At 39.9% G+C, this 23,514-nt stretch overlaps 1 protein-coding gene across 1 annotated transcript in view; it reads right to left on the reverse strand.

Annotated features, from left to right (window-relative positions):
- Positions 1 to 602: 602 nt before the first annotated feature.
- The window catches only part of DISC1 (disrupted in schizophrenia 1), a 185,832-nt gene continuing 162,920 nt past the window's right edge, over positions 603 to 23,514 (reverse strand). The window contains 4 exon segments of the mRNA XM_009329171.1: positions 603 to 1,390; positions 1,392 to 1,496; positions 9,590 to 9,700; positions 20,277 to 20,321. Coding sequence (XP_009327446.1) covers positions 1,349 to 1,390; positions 1,392 to 1,496; positions 9,590 to 9,700; positions 20,277 to 20,321 — 303 coding nt within the window. The 3' untranslated portion in view covers positions 603 to 1,348.

Genomic DNA, 23,514 nt, shown 5'->3' on the forward strand with positions numbered 1-23,514 from the left:
AGCTGCCTGGCACTTTTTTCCCTCCCTCCCTATGTACTTAACATTGAGGTTGAAGTTTCAACTAGTATTAAAACACACAAAGAAAATAATCACAATCTTAGTGGTCTAGTAGTCCAATGACCTTCGAAATTTACAAAAACCTTCACCATGTGGCTATAAAATGAGTAATTGAAAGAGCAGAAAGTAAGTTATTCTAAAAATGTCAGAAAAATAGTATTAAAAAGTACAGTACTGAGTTGGAAGACATTCGTTTCATCTACTGGCTTAAAAAAAAAAAATCAGATTTTTTTTAAATTCTCCCTCTGCAACCAATGGCAGAAGCAAAATTTTTGTGACAGAGCTATTCTGGTATCCAAGTAAGAGCACACAATGAATTCCTAAAGGCATTAACTGTTTTGAACAACAATCTAAATACAGGTCATTTATATTAGTTGGCTTCCATTGAACATTGCTTTTATTTCCTATAAAAATACACGTTTAACTATGTGTATATATACACATACATGTCTATTGCAAAAAAACCTGCATTCCTTCTGAAGTTTATAAGGAAGATCAAAGTAATATAATAGTAGTAATAAACTTTACAAGGAGACAAATGACTTACTTATTGTCCATACAATATTTAAATACAAGGAACACAAATCACCAACATACATAGTAATTTTTTTGTGCTTTACAACCCCTGTAATACTAATGTAAGTTTATATTAATACCTAAATGAAAAGAGTTAGACTACTGCTATAGGGGCTGCTGTTAGTCACCTCCACTGTACTCAATACCACTGAGTAAACGAGGTCCAAATTTCAGTTGAAGGAACTTGGTTAGCTTGAATTTCATCCTATTGGTTTAATTATTGTCAGGAATGTGAAAATACATTCAGTGTAAGAAAGCTGTTAAAGCCAAAGGAAAAAAAAGTTCTTATTATTCTTACAGCTATTTTTCAAGAAATACTAGATGTTCCAGCTTTAACACTACATTTTTAAATCGGGGAAAAAAAAATCATGAGTAAGGAAGACAGATACTGTTTACGAGTCTTCAAGGAGAACATTTCACTGACATTAAAGGCAACTTTGCAGACTCACTTGAAATGTATCAATTTGTAATCTACACATTTACAGGGGATGCTCTGCTCCGAAAGCTGTTTCCCAATCTGTGCCAAAACATGCGAGGCTGTGTAGAATACTTCTGATGATAGACCTCCAGGCTCTGTTTCTCCGTAATTGATTTAGTTATTAGTTATGCAGGGAGAGAAGAGATCCCTGAGGCTTGGTAAAACAGTATTCAGTTACTAAAAGCAGCCCTTTGTGAATTAATGTCATCCTACCAGCTCTTTCTGCTCATTATTCCTTCAAGTCTTGTTTTCCTGGATACCAGCTGTCACAGAGGAAGTCTCCAGCCTTTTCTTCTCCTGCGTCCCTGGCTGGCTGAAGTTGCACCAGCACGGTCTGGAGTGTCTCCTTCACCACCTGGATCTCCCTCTGCAGAGACTGTGCAAGCTTTATTAAGGAATAAATCTATAGGTGATTGGCAGTCCCTTTTCTCTTTCCAAGTTATTAAATAAATTCTTGTTCTGCTGCTCACAACAGATGGCCGTGGCTATCTAATTGTAGCTTCAAGTTCTTCCAAATTGTTTCGATTAAATATTAATACATTTCTCACACTTGCTTTAAAAAAAAAATCCAGACAAACTGAAGTTCTCAAGTAGCATTATTTAGCACTTTAAAAAAGGGAGGGTTTGGGGGATACTGCTTGGATACTGTTCTCATGGGAAGGAAGGAGATGAAGAAATTGTACCGTGGAGGCAGCAGCACCAGCCGCGAGTTCCCTGCTGGATGGAGGGTGGATTTTTAAGCCAGAGACACAGACCTGGCTGGATCAGACCCCTGGTGAAGGCAACAGGGCAGCAGGAGCAGCCTGAGACATAAACCAAGTGACCACAGCTTGTGTGGCATTAGCGAACTTGGCAGTGTGTGCTATGCAAGGCAGGGTGGGAATCTAGGTAAGTAAGTAGCAAAATTAGCTTATAGCAGAGAAAGTGTTTCTGCTCTACTTATTTCCAGAAGGCTTTAATCTTAGCTGAATTATCAGTATAATTATAGCGCAAAAAACACAAATATAAAGCTATACGAGGCTCCACAGTGAATGCTTTGAACAAGTTGAAAAGCAAAGAGATTAGCAGTAGCAAGGTCATGCTGTCATGCACTAAAAGGAAAAAAGCCACCTGAAAAGCATCTGATAATTCAGTAAAAATCCTTCATTTGGTTAAGAAAGGAGAGTTTTCCACATTTTATTTGCCATTGTCTAGTTCAGCTTTCCTGCAAGGCACTCAGGAAGAAAATGATGGCTAACGGCTCGGCCTCTTAAGAGACCTTCCACTTCCCTCTTTCCCCAGCTCCACAATGACAGAGGGAAGGTGTCAGGTGGTGGCAACAAGAATACAAGGGGCACAGCAGCGAACAGACTGGCAGATGAAGGTAGGACGTGCATGGAGATAGAGGTAACTGCTGAGACATGCACAAGTTTTTAAGTGGCTGGGCTTCCTAGGCAGTACAGCTTTTTGTTCTGATGACTAGTCTCTTCTGGGAATAAGCACAGTTTGTACTATCGGTACATCAGCCTTTCTGCTGATAATCTTATGTGAGTGAGACTATCTGTTGTTGAATCAAGTACAAGGACCTGGTGTAGCTCAATGAGACAACCAGCCTTACCTTCTCTTCCATAGCTTACACTACATGGAGAGCAAAGCAAGCACAAGACAAGTCAGAGCCTGCTGAAGCTCTAAACCAACGACCAAGTCTACGTGAACAAGCCCTAGGGCCCACCCCATCCACACTGAGGCATCCTGTACAGGTACGGCCGAACGGCAAGGACGCCAAAAGGCTAACCCAAGCGGGTCAAGGGAGAGAGAAATAAGTTCATTTCTAGCAGTAAGTCATCAAACGATCTCTGAGAGAGCCAGAAACTCACTACAAGGGAAATGAAACAGGCTGACACTGAAACAACTCAATTTCAAAAATCCAAGGCACAGGAAGGATAACGCACAAGGACAGGCTTTATCCTTTACAGAGCTCATCCATTATGAAATGTTGGTTTTACTCGACCTCGATGTCAATGCAATGTCAAGAAAAAAAGACACCCTCAGGTTACGTGACTGTAAGAAGTGAGCTGCTACTTTTGAAAGATTGCGACTAGAGAGGACCATGGGAAAGCTATACAAAGCACCACTGCTTTTGATTCTTTTATCAGTTCCTCAAAATTTCGTCTTTGTGTATTTACATACATTTACTATGATGTTTTACTCTTAATACGTTCACCAGGAGTATTCGTGCATACTTCTCATTTCTGGAGAGGTCTATTAATCTAAAGGAATTCTGTCTCTGATTACAAGTAATAGCAGTACACACAAAACTTCTCCTATCCTGGGATCTCAAAGCACTGTACAAGGACAAATTAATTATGCTTTTCATCTTCTCTGAAGTAAGAAACATTATTATCCTCTTATAAGTGGTCCTGGATTGTCCACCCCTCTGCAATTTAATCATGAGGCTCTGCTGAAAACCTAACTGGTAAAACAGAAATTCTTCAGTTTATGAACACCATGAAGCCTCTGAAATTTAATTACTTCTGATGTGCAGTCTCTGACTACATGCTGTTATTTGTAATATCCCAAGTGATGACAAAATTCTTTTCAGGTAGACAGAAAAAGCAAAATTGAAACATTTCACTGCCAGTGGATCAGAAATCTTGAAGGATGGAAGAAAATGAAGACAGAGAATGAAACTTAACCAACAGAAAGATGGAGCAACAAGGAAGATGACTGCATAGTCTAGCTACAGCAAGTTTCAATAACCTCATAAATAATACCACAACCAGCTGTAGACCAGTAACTGTCAAACAAGCCTTTATGGCTAGGCAAAATATAAGGTATATGGCTGAGCACGGAATCTCTACCCATATACAGAGGTTAGTGTCTGGATAAACAGCTTCACCCATTTTAAAAATGCAAAAAACTTAGTTTTGCATGGGTCCACATGCAAATGTGTCCTTCATGCTTAAATTCTCTATCCAGTGCTGCAAATATTGAGCCAGTGTCAAAGGCAGGAGCCAAACCAAGTTTCAACTAGGAACATTTCCTGGTCCTGCTGTCTTCCTGTGAAAAACTGGCAAAAACTCTCCAATGTCTCAGTAAATTAAAGTACTTGGGAACAGCTTCACACAAACACAATCCATATTCTGCAACAATGCTGCAGCTCTAACGTTGTCTTGGTTGAAGCTTTTCACCCGTTAGACTTCCTTGCTTTAAAAAACTTGAGCATCATGACAGAGTCCATGATTTACAAGGAGATAAAAAGCAGATCTAATTACTGTAGATTTACTTAATTTTTGGAAAAAATGGGCTCATCAATGTCAATGTATCTTCTGTTCTCTTAGCACAGATGTTTAGGGAAAAGAGACAAAAGGTAGGTATTACAAACCATTTGCCTTCCTATAGGAAAGGTCAGAAACTAAGAGTGTATTGTAAGACAAAAGACCTTGGAAGGACAGTCAAGGACTACCACAGAGCTAAGGTAAGGGCCTATAGGATTTTGGAGAATAACAGCAATTTTGGACATCTGAAGAGGAAATCAAGTCTTGAAGAACAGAAAAAACCAGAAAGAGGGTTTTTTTTTACCTGGTTAACTATTCTGCTTGTTTCTAACAGCTGAACATTACCATGGCTGGAGACAGAAGCTCAGCTAGATGTCCCACTACATAACCGCATGTGTCTCTCCTAACCCCAGGCACCAGTACACACAGGGGGGCCAGCCAGCTGGAAAGTAGCTTTGCAGAAAAGGACCTTGAGCTCATGGTGGACAGCAAGCTGAACATGAGCCAGCAACGCGTCTTGTGGCAAAGGTGGCCAACAGCCTCCTGGGCTGGATTAAGAAAAGCACTGCCAGCAGGTGGAGGGAGCTGATTCTTCCACTCTACTCAGCACTGGCGAGGTCCCATCTGGAGCGCAGGGTCCAGTTCTGGGCTCCACAGTACAAGACATATATGGACTTACTGGAGCAAGTCCAGCACAGGGCTGGTTTAATGGACTGGAGCATCCGTCATATGAGGAGGTGCTGAGAGAGCTGGGACTATTCAGCCTGGAGAAGGCTCAGAAGGATCTTACTGATGTGTATAAATAGCTGAAGGGTGGGAATGAAGAAGAGGGAGCCAGACTCTTCTCACTAGTGTCCACTGACAGAACAAGAAGCAACAAGCAAAAATTTCAAAATAGGAAATTGAATCTGAATACAAGAAAACTTTTTTTTTACTGTGAGGGTGGTCAAACACTGGAACATGTTGCACAGAGAGGTTGTGGAGTCTCCATCCTCGGAGATATTCAAAACCTGACTGGACATGATCCTGGACAACCTGATCTATGTGACCCTGCTTGAGCAGGGGGTTGGGCCAGATGATCTCAAGAGGTCACTTCCAACTCAGCAATTCTGTGGTTGTGTGTGCTATGTGCCAAAGGACCAGCGAAGAGGCAAGACAATTCAATATTTATTTGGAATGACCTGGGTTTTGGCCTTTTAGAAGTGCACTCCTGGGAATGAAGGAAAGCCACCGAGCAAGTTCCTACTGCTCATATATGAGCCCTGTGTGGTCTCACAGCAAGAGAGCAAAACAGCTTTTGGAAGTCCATCACTTACTTCTCCTTACAAAATACAGAGGTGCTTGCAGTACTGAAACCAGATTAGAAGTTTCCCATTTCCCCCCTCCATTACTGTCTCCCTCCTTCACATCCATGAATGTGTTTCTACAAACTATCATAATACCCCTCCCACGTAAAAACCAAAATACTCCCCCCAAAAACTACTTAACAAAAAACCCCAACAGAATGACTGCAACATTTTGAAAAATGGATCACTTCAGTGGTCTGGATATCAACTATCTCCAAATCACTTGTTCCAGAAGAAAACGGAAGGCAAAGAAGCTGCAATACATGGGTGGAAATACTGACCTACCTCCATCGTGGCACGAACAATACAAGTGGAACCACATTCTCTCAATGTGACGCACACTGGGAAGGGCTCACTCTCCTGTCATGCAAAATAAAATCAAAGAGGGCACCATTGCCACCTCTCACTCTTGTGGGACCCAACATTTCTTACAGGTTCACCCAGGATGAGATTCCTCAGTGAGGTACAGTCGGGGCTAAATTCTACACTCCTGATTCTGTCAAAAACCTACGCTGGTGTAAAGCGAGACCTGTATGACAGCCTGCCACGTGATAAAGGTGAAGGGTTAGCAAAGTGGCCTGCTATGCCTAATGAACTTTTAGGCACAATATTCTATTTTCAAAATAACTGTTTAAAATGCCCATTTTAGGGCAAGGAATGCAGATTGCTTTTATAGTAATAGTCCAGCCAGGTTTTCTTCCAACAAAAGCATTTTCACCAGGAGGAATTATTACATGCATTCAAATTGTCTATCAAAATGTAACTGCTAATTAAGAACAAAAAAGACTGTGAAATTGCAATATAGGCTCCATTTAATTTTACTGGGAATTCCAGGCCTTTACTGTCAGGAAAGTAACACCTCTCATCAGCTCTGCAAACACCAGAATGAGTCACCTCTCATCCTTTGGTTTTTCCAATTAATGATGTGAACTGTTTTCATACACTCTCCAATGATTAACTATAATTGAATGTTCCGTGGGTTTATTTGGTTATACTACATTGAATTTAGCAAATATGTCACAGTGCTACAGAGGAGCTCCCCCCCCATATTGTTTGATGCTTTTTATACAAAAGTACAGTTTAATATTTGCTGTGAAAGGCTTCAATAATAAATGAGAATCCCAAGTGGGTCTGTGCCTATACACAAGACCAAGAAGTATCACTGGATTTCTCCTTTGTTCAGGTCGTGCTGGCAATTACAACGAGCAGCATGGTTGATTTAAGTGTGCTATGCCATCAAAACATAGAATGAAAAACAATGACATCTGGGATTTCTCTTCTAATACAAACTTAATTATTAATCAAAGCTATGACACACACGGCTTGAGAGCATCAGGAATTTATTTTTCTCAGTGGAGTCTTTAAAAGTCTTTTAATAATCAGACGACAGGACTAATTTACATCTGTATAGCCCCCAGTTAGATTTTTGACCAAATACAGTGTGTAACATTTGTGTGTAAGGCACTTTTTTGGGGGATGAGGGGAAGGGTGAAAATAACCAGCGAACAAGAGTTTGAAAAATTTATTCTGCTTTCATTACAATTCCAGATCTTTAAGCTCCTGCCCCCAGAGTTCTACAGATTTCTAGTGAAGACTGCATATTTGTCCAATATTTGGGATAAGAAATTGTTTTATTTAAAACCAAATAAACTACTGTGCAAATAATAGCTCCATCTATTAATCATAAATTCTTCTACCGAGGCTAATTATTGGCACCAATCTTAGTGCTAGTTCCTGCAATGTAGGCAAGTTACCAATGAGTGAAAGTTTATTTTATAGGCACTGGGCATTTTTTATTTAAAAAAACCAATCTACAGGTCTGTAGCACTGTGGTAGCTATTTCTCATTCCTTTTTGAAGTACAGCACAGCGATTACATGTACCAGATGGTAACGTTTTATGCACATTGATCGGGACTACCTCTGAAATAGCAACTGAATGTTAATGAGGGGTAGCTGAATTGCTGAACTGCTTCTCTGTATGTCCCTATGTTTTAAACATGGTTTCTTATTTTCTGACTGATGGTCTTGCTAGGACCAGGATATCACACAGCGTGCATTTCTGTATTTAGATAACGTGAGCTGAATTTCACTGATAGAGGAAATCAGATCTGTATCAGACAACCGTGGCTTAGAACGAGACTAATCTACAACTCTTCTCGAACTTTCAGTGATTAGATTTTATTTTTTCAGCTAACTCTTGCAATTTCAACAGCTACAAAGAAATATGCATGCTCCATAGAAAATACAAATACTAGTATTTTACATACTTGTAGTGTATTTTCTTCAGGAATCAAAAAAGCAGTTTTCAGCTTATTTCACCTTACGTAGTAAACTATAACTGTGATCAGACCTGACTGTTTGGTTTGAATATGAACTTAAGTCCACTGCAAAGAACCCGTAACTCCAACCCTCGGTGTTCTTCTGTTAGGGTCAATGAGAAAAGCTCATTTGAGAGCAAATATATGTAAGGGAGGAAGGAATTAGATGCTCTGCACACACACAAGACACACACATCCATATAGCTCTGGAAAGAATGCTCACAAACAGCATCAGGGAAACACAACTGCGATGAGCACGCACGCTGTAAATATAATTAAAAGAATATTGCAAACTGGCCTGTGGTAAATACAAGAAAATAATCTTTCTGTACATTGAAACGCTTAGAAAAGAAAGATTTGAAGCAGTAACAAATTAGTGACTGGATTTCTCCCGTCTGATGCAAACCCCCCCTCAGGACCTTCCCCCCCACCCCCCCTTAAAGTTTATCATTCTGATACCTTTAAAGAAACCAAGTTTCTAGAATAGGAATTTTGCAATGAGCTGGCAATAGATGCCCAATTACCTAAAACACAATGGTATTTCCACACACTTCATTTATTACGCTTTCTCTAAACTCTTTCCTGCAGGCCTGCCTGCCTCAGTTTAGGAGGAACTGAATCTTTCCTAGCACCATCATCACCTCAACTCACCTTCAGGTGTCTTTAAGGGCTCCTCTGCTAATCTGTCCAAGCCGAATTTATTCATCTTTCTTCATTATCCCGTTCCCTGCCACCTCTTCTCCACTAAAACCTAACCAGCTAAGTACTCTCATCTTCTTTAGCCTCACTGGTTCTTATTCTCTTTTCCCCTTTCTTAGAAGAACAAAATCTCTTTTATGATAAGTTTTTCTATGAAAGCTACAAATGAAACAATACTCTGTGCTCTTAAATTTTGAAAAATGTCCACAGATGTAGGCCCAACAAACGCCTCAAAGGTTAAGCAACCTTCAGTCAGATACTGAATGACAGATGAAGCACAGAAAGAGATAAGGGTGCTTTATAAGACGCCATCTCATCTGGTTACTTGCACTGGAGTGTTAGAGGCAGATTAAATTGCATAGGATGCCACACGATGCATCTGCTGCCCTTTTTTTTTTTTTTAAAGAAAAAACCCAAACTACATGTGACAATATACACAATCTGAGTCAATGATGTAGCATTTAATTTAGCTAAATCATGTTGGGAAATGCAGGTGCACGGATGCTTGTATCCATGCAGCTTTTGGTGCACTAGGTATTTACTTATATGAGCATTACAAACAAAAGGATTTTAACAGTAGAATAAAGGCTTTTCAGTGCCTAATCTCAATTTACAAAGAACTAACTTCTGTTGAAATCAATTAAAGCTGGATCAGACCACAGCGAAAATGCACCGTAGGAAAACTTGTTACAACAAAAATGCTCACTTCAGCAAGACAATCAATTCTCCCCTTCTTAATGTATTTAATCTACATTAAGAACTAGTATTCCGTGTGAATCTGAAAGGCAAGTATTTCACATACGTACTTACATAGATTGGTACATATCTATAGCTATATAGAAAAGGATATGAATAACTCCTTCATCAACTCTGCAGGCGGAAGTCTGCAGTTGATCTTCCAGATGCACCAATTTCTCACTTATTGCTTCACATTTTTCTCCCAACTCTGCAGAAAATATGAAGAACTCCTACAGGAAGTTGAAAAAGAAAAGAAAGCATGTTTGCTGCTGACTGCACTTTTCTACATTAAATTTGCATCAAATTAAGGGGAAAATAAAATATTTGTAGGGGGATATGATACTTTGCAGTGCTAAGACATTGCCTGAAAGCAAAATTCCCATTAGAGAGACAAAAAGTTGTTACTATATAATAAATTGGTGATTTATACGAAATGGAATGAGCTTGTGGTCTCAGCCTATTTCCCAGCAGAAAAAAGCCATGATCTCACTTTCAGCAGAGGATTAAAGGGGTGTGAAGACTGAACGGTGCTCTCTCTTCCCTGTTGTCTCACCACAGCAGGGGAGGGAAATCTCACGCTGACTACACCATTTAGGTTCCTAAATTTCAAGTTGGTCATGTAATATGATTTACACTTTAAATATTTCAAGCAGCACCACTTTTGGTATCTCTTATAAACACAAAACGTACTTACTTTTTTGAGGAAAAATCTGGCTAGAATACTTAGGGACTTTGCTCAACTTTGATCAGAGAAAATGCATCAAAGTCTTAGAGATTACAGGATGAAACTACACTTTTTTACTGTGTTATCATGAAACAAGACTAAATTTTCAAAAATAATGCTTCTCTACTTAGAACTTATACAGGCAAATACTTTTTCTATTTTAAACTAAGTATTTTAAACCAGTTGCAAAGTCCTTCCCATAAGTTTGTCTGCTTTCAGATATACTGCAAAAGGGTAATTTGTACCTTTTATATTTTGTACTGAGTACTTCTTTGAGAAACGACCCAAATAAGCAGCAAATACGAGAGGGTGGGGGGGGTGGGGGGAATTAAAAGTCAACCAATTTGTGCAGCACTGAGACAAGCCTCTCCTCTTCCTCCCAAGGCATCATAGTGCTGTCTACAGTGAATGACAGGGGTTATCTGTAAGGAAAAGATTACAGGGCCAAGATGAAGTTCTGCCGGAGCCATGTTGAAAAAACTGGAGTCATTCATCAGCTAGAATGCAGAAAACTGGATTTTCTCTAGACCTAGTCTATGCACTCGTCCATAAAGCAGGCTGCACATGTGGCCATCTTCAGAAAGTTTTTCTCCTTTAAAGAAGCACTTGAGTCATTTGCACTGATCTGTTGCTATAATAGCAGCCACCAGTGGTTGTTTAAGAGAAATCAAGCCTTCAATCAAAGGCCTTCCAAAGAAATCGTGCTAATAGTTGTTGGAATGCTGCCCACTGTGAAACAATCTGATTTTTGGTAAACACATTTACCAGACCTCAGTTCTGTGCTATCCTTACACTTTGTGTCGCACAGCGCACACACAGAGTCAAATACCAGAAGAGTTCTGCTTGCTGGCACATCCTCTGTTACAGCACAGGGCTTTGACCTTTCTGCTTTCCTAGGTCTTCTGCCAGACACAGCTATCCAGCAAATCGCATGGGTACGCACCCAGCTGCAGCTCGAATCCTGGACAAGTGAGCTGGTTAAGAGAGGTTATGTTGCAAACACCCGCAGCTTAGACACAGAGAAACACAACGTGAGAACCAGCTGGCTGAGTCCTTGGCTCTCTGCACGAGACCTGAGCAGCCACCTTCAGAGTCATTACCAAACATCAGAATCTACAGCGGCACTCCACAGAATTTGTAGACATAAAAACAACCCATTGTTTTTAAAATGAGCACAGGGGAGGAGAAGGTACACGTTCTCCCTACAGCAACTAGGAATGTCCTTTTCTCAAGAACAGGGACAGAAGATGAGGAACAAGTCTTCTATCCAGCTGCTAAATCATTATTCAGTACACCAGCAGGACTCCATATGCTGTTAGGGAGTGGGAAAACCCAGGCAATTTGTATCAATAGAAAGCTTTTAGGGAATCATTCTGTGACATGCATGCAAGAACAGATGACAGTCGTCTAAAAACTTAGGTCTCAGGCTAGAAGAGTCAGTACTCCGAAAGCACATCTAAAATGATGACCATCTAGAGAAATCTCCACTTCTGAACACTGATTTTTCTCTAACAGTTAATTACACATAAGAAAATAATGTCTTCACATAACCATCATCTCAAACGCAAGAAAAACAAGACAAAAGCACTCAGTGCTACACAATCATTGAACAGTTAATTTGGAAGAACAGCTTTTAATTAAAGAACAAACTCCTAAGTATTGCTCTGACAGACAAAAGCCATAAGTGAAGTTTTCAACCCAGACTCCTTCTACAGACTCCGTACTCCGATAAAATGAATTAGTCCTGTAGAGATCCTGAAGAACTAGTATCTTATAGCGACACATAAAAAGCAGATTCTTTCTCTTATAACACCAAGATATTGAATACTTTAGTCTGATCCAGTCACTGCTTTTACCAAGAACTACTATTATATGAGATTTTGGATCACATTCATGCTGTCAAGGATGACACTCCTACTCCTGATTTGAAATCATCAGTTACTACAGACAGCAAATAAAAAAAGCACATGTTACAGTACACTCCTGAATACCTGTGCCATTAAGTATATTTAAATATAAAAAACATTATAAAGATACGCATTATAGTAGGGTACCCCTTCCTTTTTTAGGGTACCGTTGATGGCAGGAACGTTTATCTAGATAATCGGTCACCCAATTAGCACTATCATCAGTTGCTGTAAGAGAAGATCCATTTCCTCCACTTTAGGACTGCCCACACATTTCCTGTCTCGTATATGCGAATACAAGGAGTTCGCTGAGCCGCTAATCTAAACGATAAGCACACTGGCTGGATTTGCCTAGCCCCGTTGTGAAGATCCACAGCGTAAAATTTTTCCCTATTCACCGTGTCAGTGAATGTACAGGGCAAAACGGGCCTTTTAGACCTACCCCCTCACTGAACTTCAGGTGGGTTGAAAGATGCTGGCAACAGGAGACAGCATTTAGATACCTGGTTGGCAAAACAGCCTCCAAGTTGCAAGTGTGGCCTAGCTCTAAGGTGCACAGATCCTGAAAACCCGAGATAAAAATATAACTTCAGCCTGAAATGCATAGTCGCAGTGCAGCTAGATGACTATACTTATTGGTGTACTGCTACCTAATCTGACCTCACGTTTGACATTTTCCTTTCCTTTTTAAATAAAACTTTGCAGCCAGGTAAAGAAAGGTCCCAGGAAGGATGGAAGAAACCCAGCAAACAAGCCCCCAAGACCCTAGGACTTCAGGTGAATGCTCATTCTGTAGCAAAGGCATGTCACGGTGCTTTACATGAGTACTAACCTGTATTTTGGGGTTCTAAGCTTTGGCTGGTAGCTTCTGCCCCGCTGCAATTCCAGGCAAGGACTTTACTGGTGCATTGGTCTCACACTAAACATGCTTAGGAATAAAAGACTATAGTTTTTAACTCACTAGCTTTAATTCATTTGTCAACTGAATACTTAGATTCTCACTTAAAGTAAAACATCCATTCTATCTCATGTGAAAAAATATAGTGCATTCTTCCTGAATGATCAGATTTTGAGTGTATAATGAATTGTCTAAAAATGCAACAAAAATCCTGTTTACTTTAGAAATTAAGATAAATGAACAATGAGTACTAGGAAAATGTGCTCAATGAAGAATTGTTACAACAATATGGGAAGGCAGGGAAATCTAAGTAAAAATCGGCTCAAACTTGTTTAGGTCTTTAAGCACTCGAAACCCATTTAATCATAACTATATGGCTATGGTTGCACTGCAGTGTGTGCTGGTTTTGGCTGGGATAGAGTTAATTTTCTTCACAGTAGCTGGTATGGGGCTGTGGTTTGGATTTGTGCTGGAAACAGCACTGGTAACACAGGGATGTTTTCGTTACTGCTGAGCAGTGCTCACACACAGTCAAGGCCTTTTCTGCCTCTCACCCCACCCCACCAGCGAGTAGGCTGGGGGTGCACAGGAAGCTGGGAGGGGACACAGCCAGGACAGCTGACCCCAGCTGACCAAAGGGATATTCCACACCATATGACATCATGCTCAGCATCTAAAGCTGGGGGAAGAAGGAGGAAGGGGGGGACATTCGGAGTGATGGTGTTTGTCTTCCCACATAGCCATTATGTGTGATGGAGCCCTGCTTTCCTGGAGATGGCTGAACACCTGCCTGCCCATGGGAAGCAGTGAATGAATTCCCTGTTTTGTTTTACTTTGCTTGCATGTGCGGCTTTTGCTTTACCTATTAAACTGTCTTTATCTCAACCCAGGAGTTTTCTCCCTTTTACCCTTCCGATTCTCTCCCCCATCCCACCATGGGGGAGCAAGCGAGCGGCTGGGTGGTGCTTAGTTGCCGGCTGGGGTTAAACCACAACACAGTGTCACTAAAATAGCCCCAAAAGGTAGGGGTTATATTCTATTAATCTTAAACCCTAATAGGTATTTTGCAGCTTAATTCCTCTTTAATACAGCAATAATAGTGTATGGTTAAACTATTTTTGCACCTACATAACACAGCTGCCTTCTTAGTTGAAACGAGAAGTTCCTCCATAGTTTAGACAAGCATCATCTCTCAGGAACTTACTTGCAGGCATCACGTGAAAAATGCAGCAGAAGGGTCATCATATACATTATGATTTTATAGAATATATATATGTGGCCTTTCTTATTTTGGATTGGAAAGATGTGGTCACGCAGAGAACTCTTAACTTTAGTTAACATCAAGAAGAGTAATAAATGAAATAAAAAAATATATACTGCTCTCAAAAATATACAAGAATAATTCTAAATATTCAATCAATTCCACAGTTTCTGCCCCCAGGCCCTCATTTGAAAGAAGTTTGATAACCCAAAGAAGTAGACAGGAAAGATTTCTCTTAGTGCCTTTCATGCCTAGTAATGTCACTAGTAACATTTTTATTTGACATTTGTCTACGTAGGCAGGCAAACAGTTGTCACTGACACACAAACCATTCAGAACAGCTCCCAGTTCGAAAGTGGCACTTTACACTGATCAACATCATCTGAGAGAAGAGTGGACTCTGCCTCCAGCTCAACATATTAATAAAATCAACTCATCCAAGCTTGTAGGTTATGTCAATGCTACAAGCTACTGTAAGTCTTAAGAATTCTTCGGTTATTTTTGCACTAACAGCACTTTTAGGAAGTAGCTAGGAGAGATTGCAGGAGTCGGGAAAGAGCTGAGATGCAGTATTGCTTTATGGATTTTTCCATGAACAGCGGATGTAGCTGGCTGGGATTTCCTCCACCCCTCCCCCTAAATCCTTAAGCAGGTGAAAACAGCACAAATGTCAGTGTGATTTGTTATTTCTTCAGGTGGTAACTGAAGAAATTCTTCTGCCTTCTCACACAAAGTAGAAATTCTCATTCTCTTCCAGAGATACGGGAGTCTGATGTGAGAAACAGGAAGAACAGACAATGTTCCAGCTGATGCACAGCTAGAGCATCAGCACACTGAATTAATATCAGAGGGAATGGCTTCCACTTTAGTTTTCTGCATTTCAATTTACTCCTTTACAAGTCATTTTAGTCATCTATGAGCAACAGCTCCTTGACGGCATTACTCAAGGAAAATGTTTGATCAGCTTTTCCGGTGCAATCACCTTCCATGCTCTCTTGGATCTAGTTCAGCAATTTTATATAGAAGAATCAGTATTCTAGTAGCTAGATTAATCTAAGCCTATTAGGGATTAGAGTGTCTATTAGAGTCTTTGGTGGTTGTGCTGAGAAGCAGGATTCCCAGATATAGCCTTAAAATTCATTTTTCCTACAGAGAACTCTGTAAAAAGGAGCTGCTTTACTTCAAAGTAGCAATATCATAAGCCCAATAAGACATGTAAAATAAAAGCCTTAGAAGACCTTCTGCAGAACATCAAAGCCAAAACTCTTACACCTATACTAAATCCTCTCTCTCCTATAATAGTTAAAATCATTCAAAATAACATAAATAACAACTACAAAAAGTTGCCCTTGCAGACAGACACTTCACTTTATGGCGCAAGGTTTAGAACAATGACTTATTGTTGGTAGAACTGCTGCATGCTTACTCCCACCCCTTGCAGAAGTCAATGGAAACTGCGAGCACTTGAAACTCCACAAAGTCAGGCCAGGGCATCTCTTAAATAATTTCTAGAAACAAAAGGCAACCATCCATATGTTTGTCTTGTTTGAGCAGATGCTTCAGTCACACGCAGGCTAAGCACACGTGCCCTCAAATAACGAGCCAGACGGCCACGAAGTTTCCAAAGTGCAGGTGGCAGAAGCATGTGCCCCTGCTCTGCGTCCCAGATTTCCTGCCCTGTGTGCATTGTCCTGGGCAGGTGTCATAGATAGAGAGTGCAAAGTGGCCACTGAGAACAGGCATAACCTCTTACTCTGAAAATAAGGCGTGTTACTCATGACCAACGCCATCCTAGCATCATGGCAAGGCTGACCAGGAAGCAACCAGGGACCACCAAAGCCCGCTCTGTGACTTGCAGTGAGACCAAGCCCACTGTGACTGTCCTCAGCCGGTGTCTGTCTACACAGCTCTTAGCAGCTGACAGGGATTTTGTGGTTCGGTTGCAGGGCAGAGCCTGCTACAGGCTGTGCAGTGAGCAAGTTTTCCTAATGCAAACTTTCCTTGCTACAAACCAAGACGGTTATGTTTCATTTTACCCTTACATAGCACACAACAATAACTAAACATTGTCCTCTTTATCATTATTTTTAATGTGATTGAAGGCTTTGACTTTCAATCAGACCAGGATTTTAAAAGCTTTTATTTCTATCCCTTTCCTTCCTTCAGTGTGTTCCTGTCTTCTACAGAGTGAGGTGCCCAGACCAGTGCCATAGTCCTCTGGAGGCTTTGACATTCTCAGCTAAGCACAGTAATTATTTCTGTCTTACAGCTGAGGCTGCAAATGACATTTGCCCTTTCTTGCAACAGGGTGAAGGTAATTAATCCCACTCTGTTTGTAGTCCACTATAACCCTAGATTCTGCTTCTGCACTATTGTCATCTTAGCTGCTATTTAGCATCTGTATACATAAATCCAACATTTTTTCTTCCTCAAATGTAATTTGCACCTGTCTTTTAACATATCCCATCTTATTGATTTCAGGCTATGCTTTCAATCTACCAAGAGCATTTGGAATTCTAATCCTAATTGAAATTATGTTGACTGGCACATAAACTCCTGGCCTACCTCCTTTTTAAAGGCAAATACCAAGTCTGCCTTTTACTGATCCCCTGGGACTCCAAGCTTCCTCTAGGAGTTTTCAAAGAAGCTTGTTAATGGTTTGGAGATTGTTTTTCTTGGCTCCTATGCACTCAGAAGAAATTTCATCAGTCTAGCCTGACTTGAGTACATGTCACTTGCCTAAGGATTCTTCACTGTGTTCGTCTCTTGCTACCTTGTAGTGAATACTAAGAGCACTACATATATGGACACAGTTTATCATTTTTAGAAAGACCAAAAGCAAAGAAAATAAGGAAGAAAATATATTTCTGCCCTCTGCTCTCATTTCATTAGTTTCTCATTCACCTTTCTTATTAGAAGACACACATGCTTTCTTTCACCTATCCCTTACATACAGCTTATCCCTGAACTCCCTTGCCACTTGGCATGTCTTTTGCTTACAGTAGCTTAGTGTATTCAGTGGTCTTGCTGGTTCACTCTTACACTGTGCAGTACCCTTTCAGGCTCACCCTTAGGAACATTTTTGTCCTTTCCTTTTCAAAACTCTTTTGGGCCACTGAAGAGTTGCTGACATAGACATGTCGTCTGTTACTGCATTTGCTCTTTTCTGCACCAAAAGAAGATGGTGCTGTACTATAAACATGATGTCTTCTGGAGGGTACCAAAGATTATCTGCTGATTCCTCCTCCTACAGAGTTGGTCCCACAGAAACTCACCTGTTGCTTCCCTGATTTTGTTTAGGTGAGTTTTTCTTTCATGGAGGTGGTTATCCGCCTTTTCTCAGAAGAGGGATCAAGATTGTTTCCCAATTACTTTTGCTCTTGTCAGCTTCCACTTACAGACTGCCAGCTTGTTCCATCGGCCTGTTTATGTATATTTAGGAGACTGCAGCACTATGGCATGCTCCTCAGTTTCTCACGTGCAATAATTCAGGCACAAAGCTTTCCAGACAGCTGTTTTGCAACTGTGAGCTACCTCCTTCCCACCACTACACGCTTTTCCCACATTCCCTTTGCTTGCACTGATCCCCTTTCCTCCTCCGCAGGGATACACCACCACATGGGAGTGTTAAATGACTCATCAAATTTACAGCCTGATGTTGGCAATTCTTCCCCTCGTGTACCTTCCATTACAGTTATGGAGGAGTGTCCTTGGAAAAGCATCTATGCAGGAATAGAGCTTTCCACTGCCTTCCAGCACCCTGCTGCAGTCTGGGTGACAGCAGTCTTCCCATTCTCATCTCTAGCAGACTGAAGATCTTCCCTGAGTGCAGACTTCCTAAAATCAGTGCAGACTACTTCACTGGCTCATTTAATATAATTGGGACAATTCCAGTTCCTGCTGTGGGAGGGTGAGGGTATTTACTGACTTACCAATAAAAATTCACAGTGGGCCAGGACTTGGAAAAGAAACAGAAGCACCAAACTGTTTTCCAGTGTCCACACCCTGCTGTGCTAGGAGTCAGCATAGCTGGGTATCGTTTATAGGTGGTTCCTAGCATTGTTCACTTCCATCTCTGCTCCTGAGTCACTAAGATGCAACAATCTGGAATGACTAACAGGGTGCTCTCCTGCAGGCAGCGGGGAGACTGACAAGAGTGGATTAGGGGACCAGAATGTCAAAGGAACATTTAGGCAAAGCCTTGACATGGTACAGGGTGCTGACAGTTTCACAGAGCTTTTATAGAGCTGTCTACAAGTCAACATCAGTCCAGCTGTGGCAATGTGGTAGAGTCTGGTGTTCTAGCAAATTTCCATTTCCTTTATTTGTATTGTTGCTCTCTATTCTCTTTATGCATTTTTTTTTCCTCAAAACTTCAAAAGGGCAGAGTTCCTCTCCTTCTGAGGACTCTTAAGATATTAAGCTCTTAGTGAACACTTCTACAGTGGCAGCCCTCTATGCCTGTGAGCTCTAGTGCATTTGTAAACGCAGCACACTCATCACACTCCCGTGCTCTGAGCATATCTCCTGTTAAGCAAAAGAACAACTTCTTCAGTCAAGGGCTGGGCCGTACTACAGTTTTCAGTGCAGGTCTCTGCTGGACACAAGCTTGCAGTTGTACTCTCATTTGCTTTGGTCCAGACCATAGGCAATTTTTAGTTTCCAGCAAATATTTTGCTGTCTTGGCAGCTATCACTACCAATGTGCCCTCAGTATATTGCCCTGCTGGCAGTAGGGCTTTTTGCTACCTTTATCCCGTGGGACTACCTGCCCCCCATTTCATGTCATCTGTGGACACAAGCACCTGCACAGTTTTGCTTTAATTCACAGCAAAGTTCACTGATAAGAAAGGCTATTTGCATTTTCTGCAAAGTTAGCCTTCACTCTCAAGGCCTCCTGTTTTTATTTATGCTGAACTCACACACAGCCAAGCAGTCCATCCTAGGCATGCTCTCACGTCACAGTCTCCTTGTACACAAGGTCAACAATCTGACTTCGGTCATGCAGTTAGATTATCTTTCCTGGAGCATTCCAGCTGTTCCACAGTCTTTGGATTCATTGGTGGGAATCCAAAGAAATGCCTCATCTGAATAGTTACCCCAAACTGCAGATTTATTTATTTATTTATTTAATATTTGCATGTCTGAGCACTTGTCACTTGTACTTGACAGGTGGCATGTATGCTATTATGGAAGGTGAACTGAGGGTTACCTACCCGTGTAATTAATTTGCTAGCTGGACACAATGCTTGGATACTAAATTTCCTTAATATGTAAGTTGCAACCCAAGGCATACCAATATGAAAATGGACCAGACTGAATCAGTACAGCTCTTAGAACCAATATAACTCTCCTTACACATATATTACCTAAACTCTTAGTTTGTATCTAGACAGATTTTTGTATGTAAGTAGATTTTTCTCATCACTTACTCTCATAGGAAATGCATCTCATATTACTCAATTATCCTAGACTTTCTTAAATATATAGACTAGGATCTGACAACTTTTTATTTATGAAAATAATGTAAAATTACAAACATCCAGTATTTTTATTCAGATGAAATTCCTATTACCCCGTATTCTGCTGCAGTATGGTTTTTATACTTCAAAAGTAAATTCAAAGGTATTTTTAGTGGTATACAAGGAAACAAGTAAAGCATCATGATTTTGTTCCATCCCTAAGCATCCTTACAGTGCTACAGTGAGGTTGGCTAAATATTATTGGTCCTACTTTTCCCCAACACATCCATCCTGTTGTTGGTATGTATTAAAAGCACTAGCGCAGGATTTAACTATTAACTCCCTGAAATACACAGCAATTTTGCCATTATATTCAATGGAAAAAAAAGAATGGGCCCACTCTAGTTGTGCCTGCGTTGCTTTTCTAAGTGCTCGACACTCTCTAGCAATTTTTACCCAAAGGTAATATTATAAAAACAAGTGTCATTAGTTCTAATTGAGACCCAGAAAAGTCTGTACAATACCACCACTTTACATTGCCTAGAAAACACTTACCTCAGATAAATGACCCTCTGCTCCAAATGAAATGTCTTCCATAACCTGTTAGAGATAAATTATTAAGTATACGGGTAGATACATGCTATATAAACAGTAAGATTTCAATGGAACTTATAAAAACCATATAGCACATTAAAAAGTTATATAAGCTGAACAATTACATAATTTTGCTTCACACACATGAAACATTTCAATTGCATTTATAATGGAGCAGTGGCAGCCACCCAATATTTAAAGCTAAATTTGAATACATTTTATTAAAGCCTGCCTTTGGCTTCCCAGTTAAAATCCACATGGAATACTGCCTCTAAAACTGAAGGGCTAACTATAGATCGAAACAAACTTTTCTGTCAAGCTCTTACGGATCTATAAGCAATTCAAGAGTCTACAGAAATTTTTTTGGCACAAACCCTATAAGTGATTTTGGGCAGGGGAAACAAGAGACCCCACTGACGTTTTGTATGGTAACGCGTGCTAACTATAGTCAGTTCCTCTTTCAAAACTTGTTTCAACTGTAAAGTCTGTAAGAAATTAGCCAACATTTCATTCATTGGCTGAAAAGCAAAGAAATTTGATGTTAACATTATTGGAAAATCATTAATACTTATCACACATAACAGTATTGATAATCTTTAAATAAATTGAGATAGGCATATTGCTTTGGTAGTGCAATAGTTAGTATCACAGGTATGTACATATGTATAGAATAAAGTGCAAAATCATTACTCTGCCATAAGATCATTATTATTACTAGATACTATTTTCAGTAATCTATCTGAAAAGAGGTTGCTTAGATTTCTTTTACCTGTAATATTAGTTTTCTGATTATATTTTTACTGCAAAATACATATAAGCATTAAGCTGAAATAGCATTATTGTAGCATTACTGAAATGCTACAATCTCTAGCTAAAGAGTTAGCATTTCTACCGGTAGATACTATACAACAGTATCACACGCAGTTAAGGGGCATCTTACTGCACAACAACGTGTGTGACTGTATAACAATGATCTGATCATTGTGTACAAGCCAGCTGCCTGTTGCTACAGAAATCCTTTCCAGCTTGGATTAATACAAAAAACATTCGAACGCTGACTTTCACTGATGCTTAATGCTGACATTTAAAATGAAGATTAAAGTTTCCAAATTATTTTTGAAGCTCTACAAATACAGCATTTAATTAAAACTCAAATGAAAGCACAGTTTATTTAGCTTTCTAAAGGCTTTGTCCTTTACACGTTGCACATTCGCCTCCTGGACCACAGGCTATCTCAATGCATGGTAATGAGTTACAGCCTGCTGACAGAGGCTTTCTTGGTGCTTGCTATCGCTGAATTCTGAAAACTGTTGTGTCATATCCTGTGATGACTTCTTTTTAATGACAGGCACCACATTAAATATTAATTATTATTTTTCATGATTGTCCACCTAGAACATTCATTATCTTACAAAAAGTGAATCAAATGAAGGCTCTGCAATTACAGAACACCTTCCCAACACCGGAGCACTCTACAAAAGACTCCAAAACATCTTCCCAGATGGCAAAACTGAAGTATGCAGAGGTGAGGAAAAGACAGCAGAGCCCTTACTCTAACCCCTGCTCTCTGCTTCTTTTATGGTGAAAAAGTGAGAAATGATCTACAAAAGAATTCTGATGGGATAACTACCAAAAATGCTGACTTACAAAAGGTAACACTACTGAATTTTGGGGTTTACCTTGTAACTTTAATCACCTCAATTTTCTTGAAATCTAGTAGGTGTTTCTTTCCTTCATAGTGATTAAGAGGGAGCACTGCACAGCATGCCAGATAGCAGAAGAAGAAGAAGAAAAAAGGATAGGTCAGGAACTCAAGCCTGCAGGTGCACACATACTCATGTTCATCAAGATACTTGGTGTTAGGGAGGTCCCGGCACACACACCTCTCTCTCTTTGTTATCATCTGTGTTTCTGGTGTTATAAAAAGGTTTTGCACATACATTATCAACAAGCGAAAAATACAGCAAGGTATCATAAGGAGTGGAACAAGCAGGTGTTACATGTCTGAAGAGAAATGAAATGTTACTGTATATTTTAGAAATCAGATCTGTATCTAACTATGTAATAATGATCATAGCAACTTCCACATCACTCACATGTCACCTGGGCAAAATAATTTGCAGTCAGTTTAAAAGTACGGAACATTTCTGGGATGAAAACTAGAACCCATCTTCAATTCCTCAGAGACTTGGGAGAAAATCAAGCCCAATTAGTCACAAAAAGACAAAGTAGAACTGCAAGGATGGGGCACCCTAATTTAATCAAGATAGCTACCAGGTGGAGAGTACACACTTATATGAAAGTTCAAGAATCTCTCTCAAACACATTAGACGACAAGCTGACTTTGACATGATTGAGGCTAGTAATATTGTCTATAACTTTGCTTCAGCATTTTCTTAAAATACTATAATCTAATGAATTATCTGTAATTGAGAGGAGTACGTCTTAATTTTTAAGTAACTCAGTGTTCCACAGGGTGATTTTTGCTGGCCTCACTTTATTTAGTTTTGACCAAAAAATCAGTAGTGATGTTTCAACAAGCTGAGCTGCCAAAGCACGTGGCTGTCTTCCCTGGTTAACAGTCAGTGTCACAAAGGAAACCTGGTTTACCGGATTATTTTGGGATGCCACAGTCTACCACATAAACAAACTGGGGAAAAAAAAAATCTGTACTGTCTTAGAAAACACAGTTATGAAGACTATAACGTAACTGTTGACAGTTAATAAAGCTGTGCTCACACATGACAGTAAAATATCTGAACTTTCAAAGAATTTATACCTTACATTTTATACCAGAATATGTCATATTTTATGATCTAGTGAGGATATTCAATTAAAAATTAAAAACAGCCCCCCTGCAAAGCAGTATCCGAGGTTCTGAGTGAAGGGTTCTTTCCATTTGTCTATTTTGCTTTTCTTATTTTTACGTTTCTTATTTGTTTCTTTGTTTTCTAATGAAACCTATACAGTAAGATACAGTTATATTCAAGAAAACTGGATTTATAGTATACATCAGCAAAACCAATACCCGCTCCACAGTAATGCTTAGCCAGATACGACATGACAAATAACTGGAGAGCTTGATTTATAGCATTTCACCGTAAAGTAAATCAATCACCTGGGAATGAAATGTACCTTCCAAGGCATATATGCACATATGCTATTATTACCCTTTGCTATACTGTTTTGCAGCAAGTAA

This window comes from Pygoscelis adeliae, unplaced genomic scaffold, assembly GCF_000699105.1.
Source record: "Pygoscelis adeliae isolate BGI_AS28 unplaced genomic scaffold, ASM69910v1 Scaffold77, whole genome shotgun sequence".
Taxonomy (NCBI): domain Eukaryota; kingdom Metazoa; phylum Chordata; class Aves; order Sphenisciformes; family Spheniscidae; genus Pygoscelis; species Pygoscelis adeliae.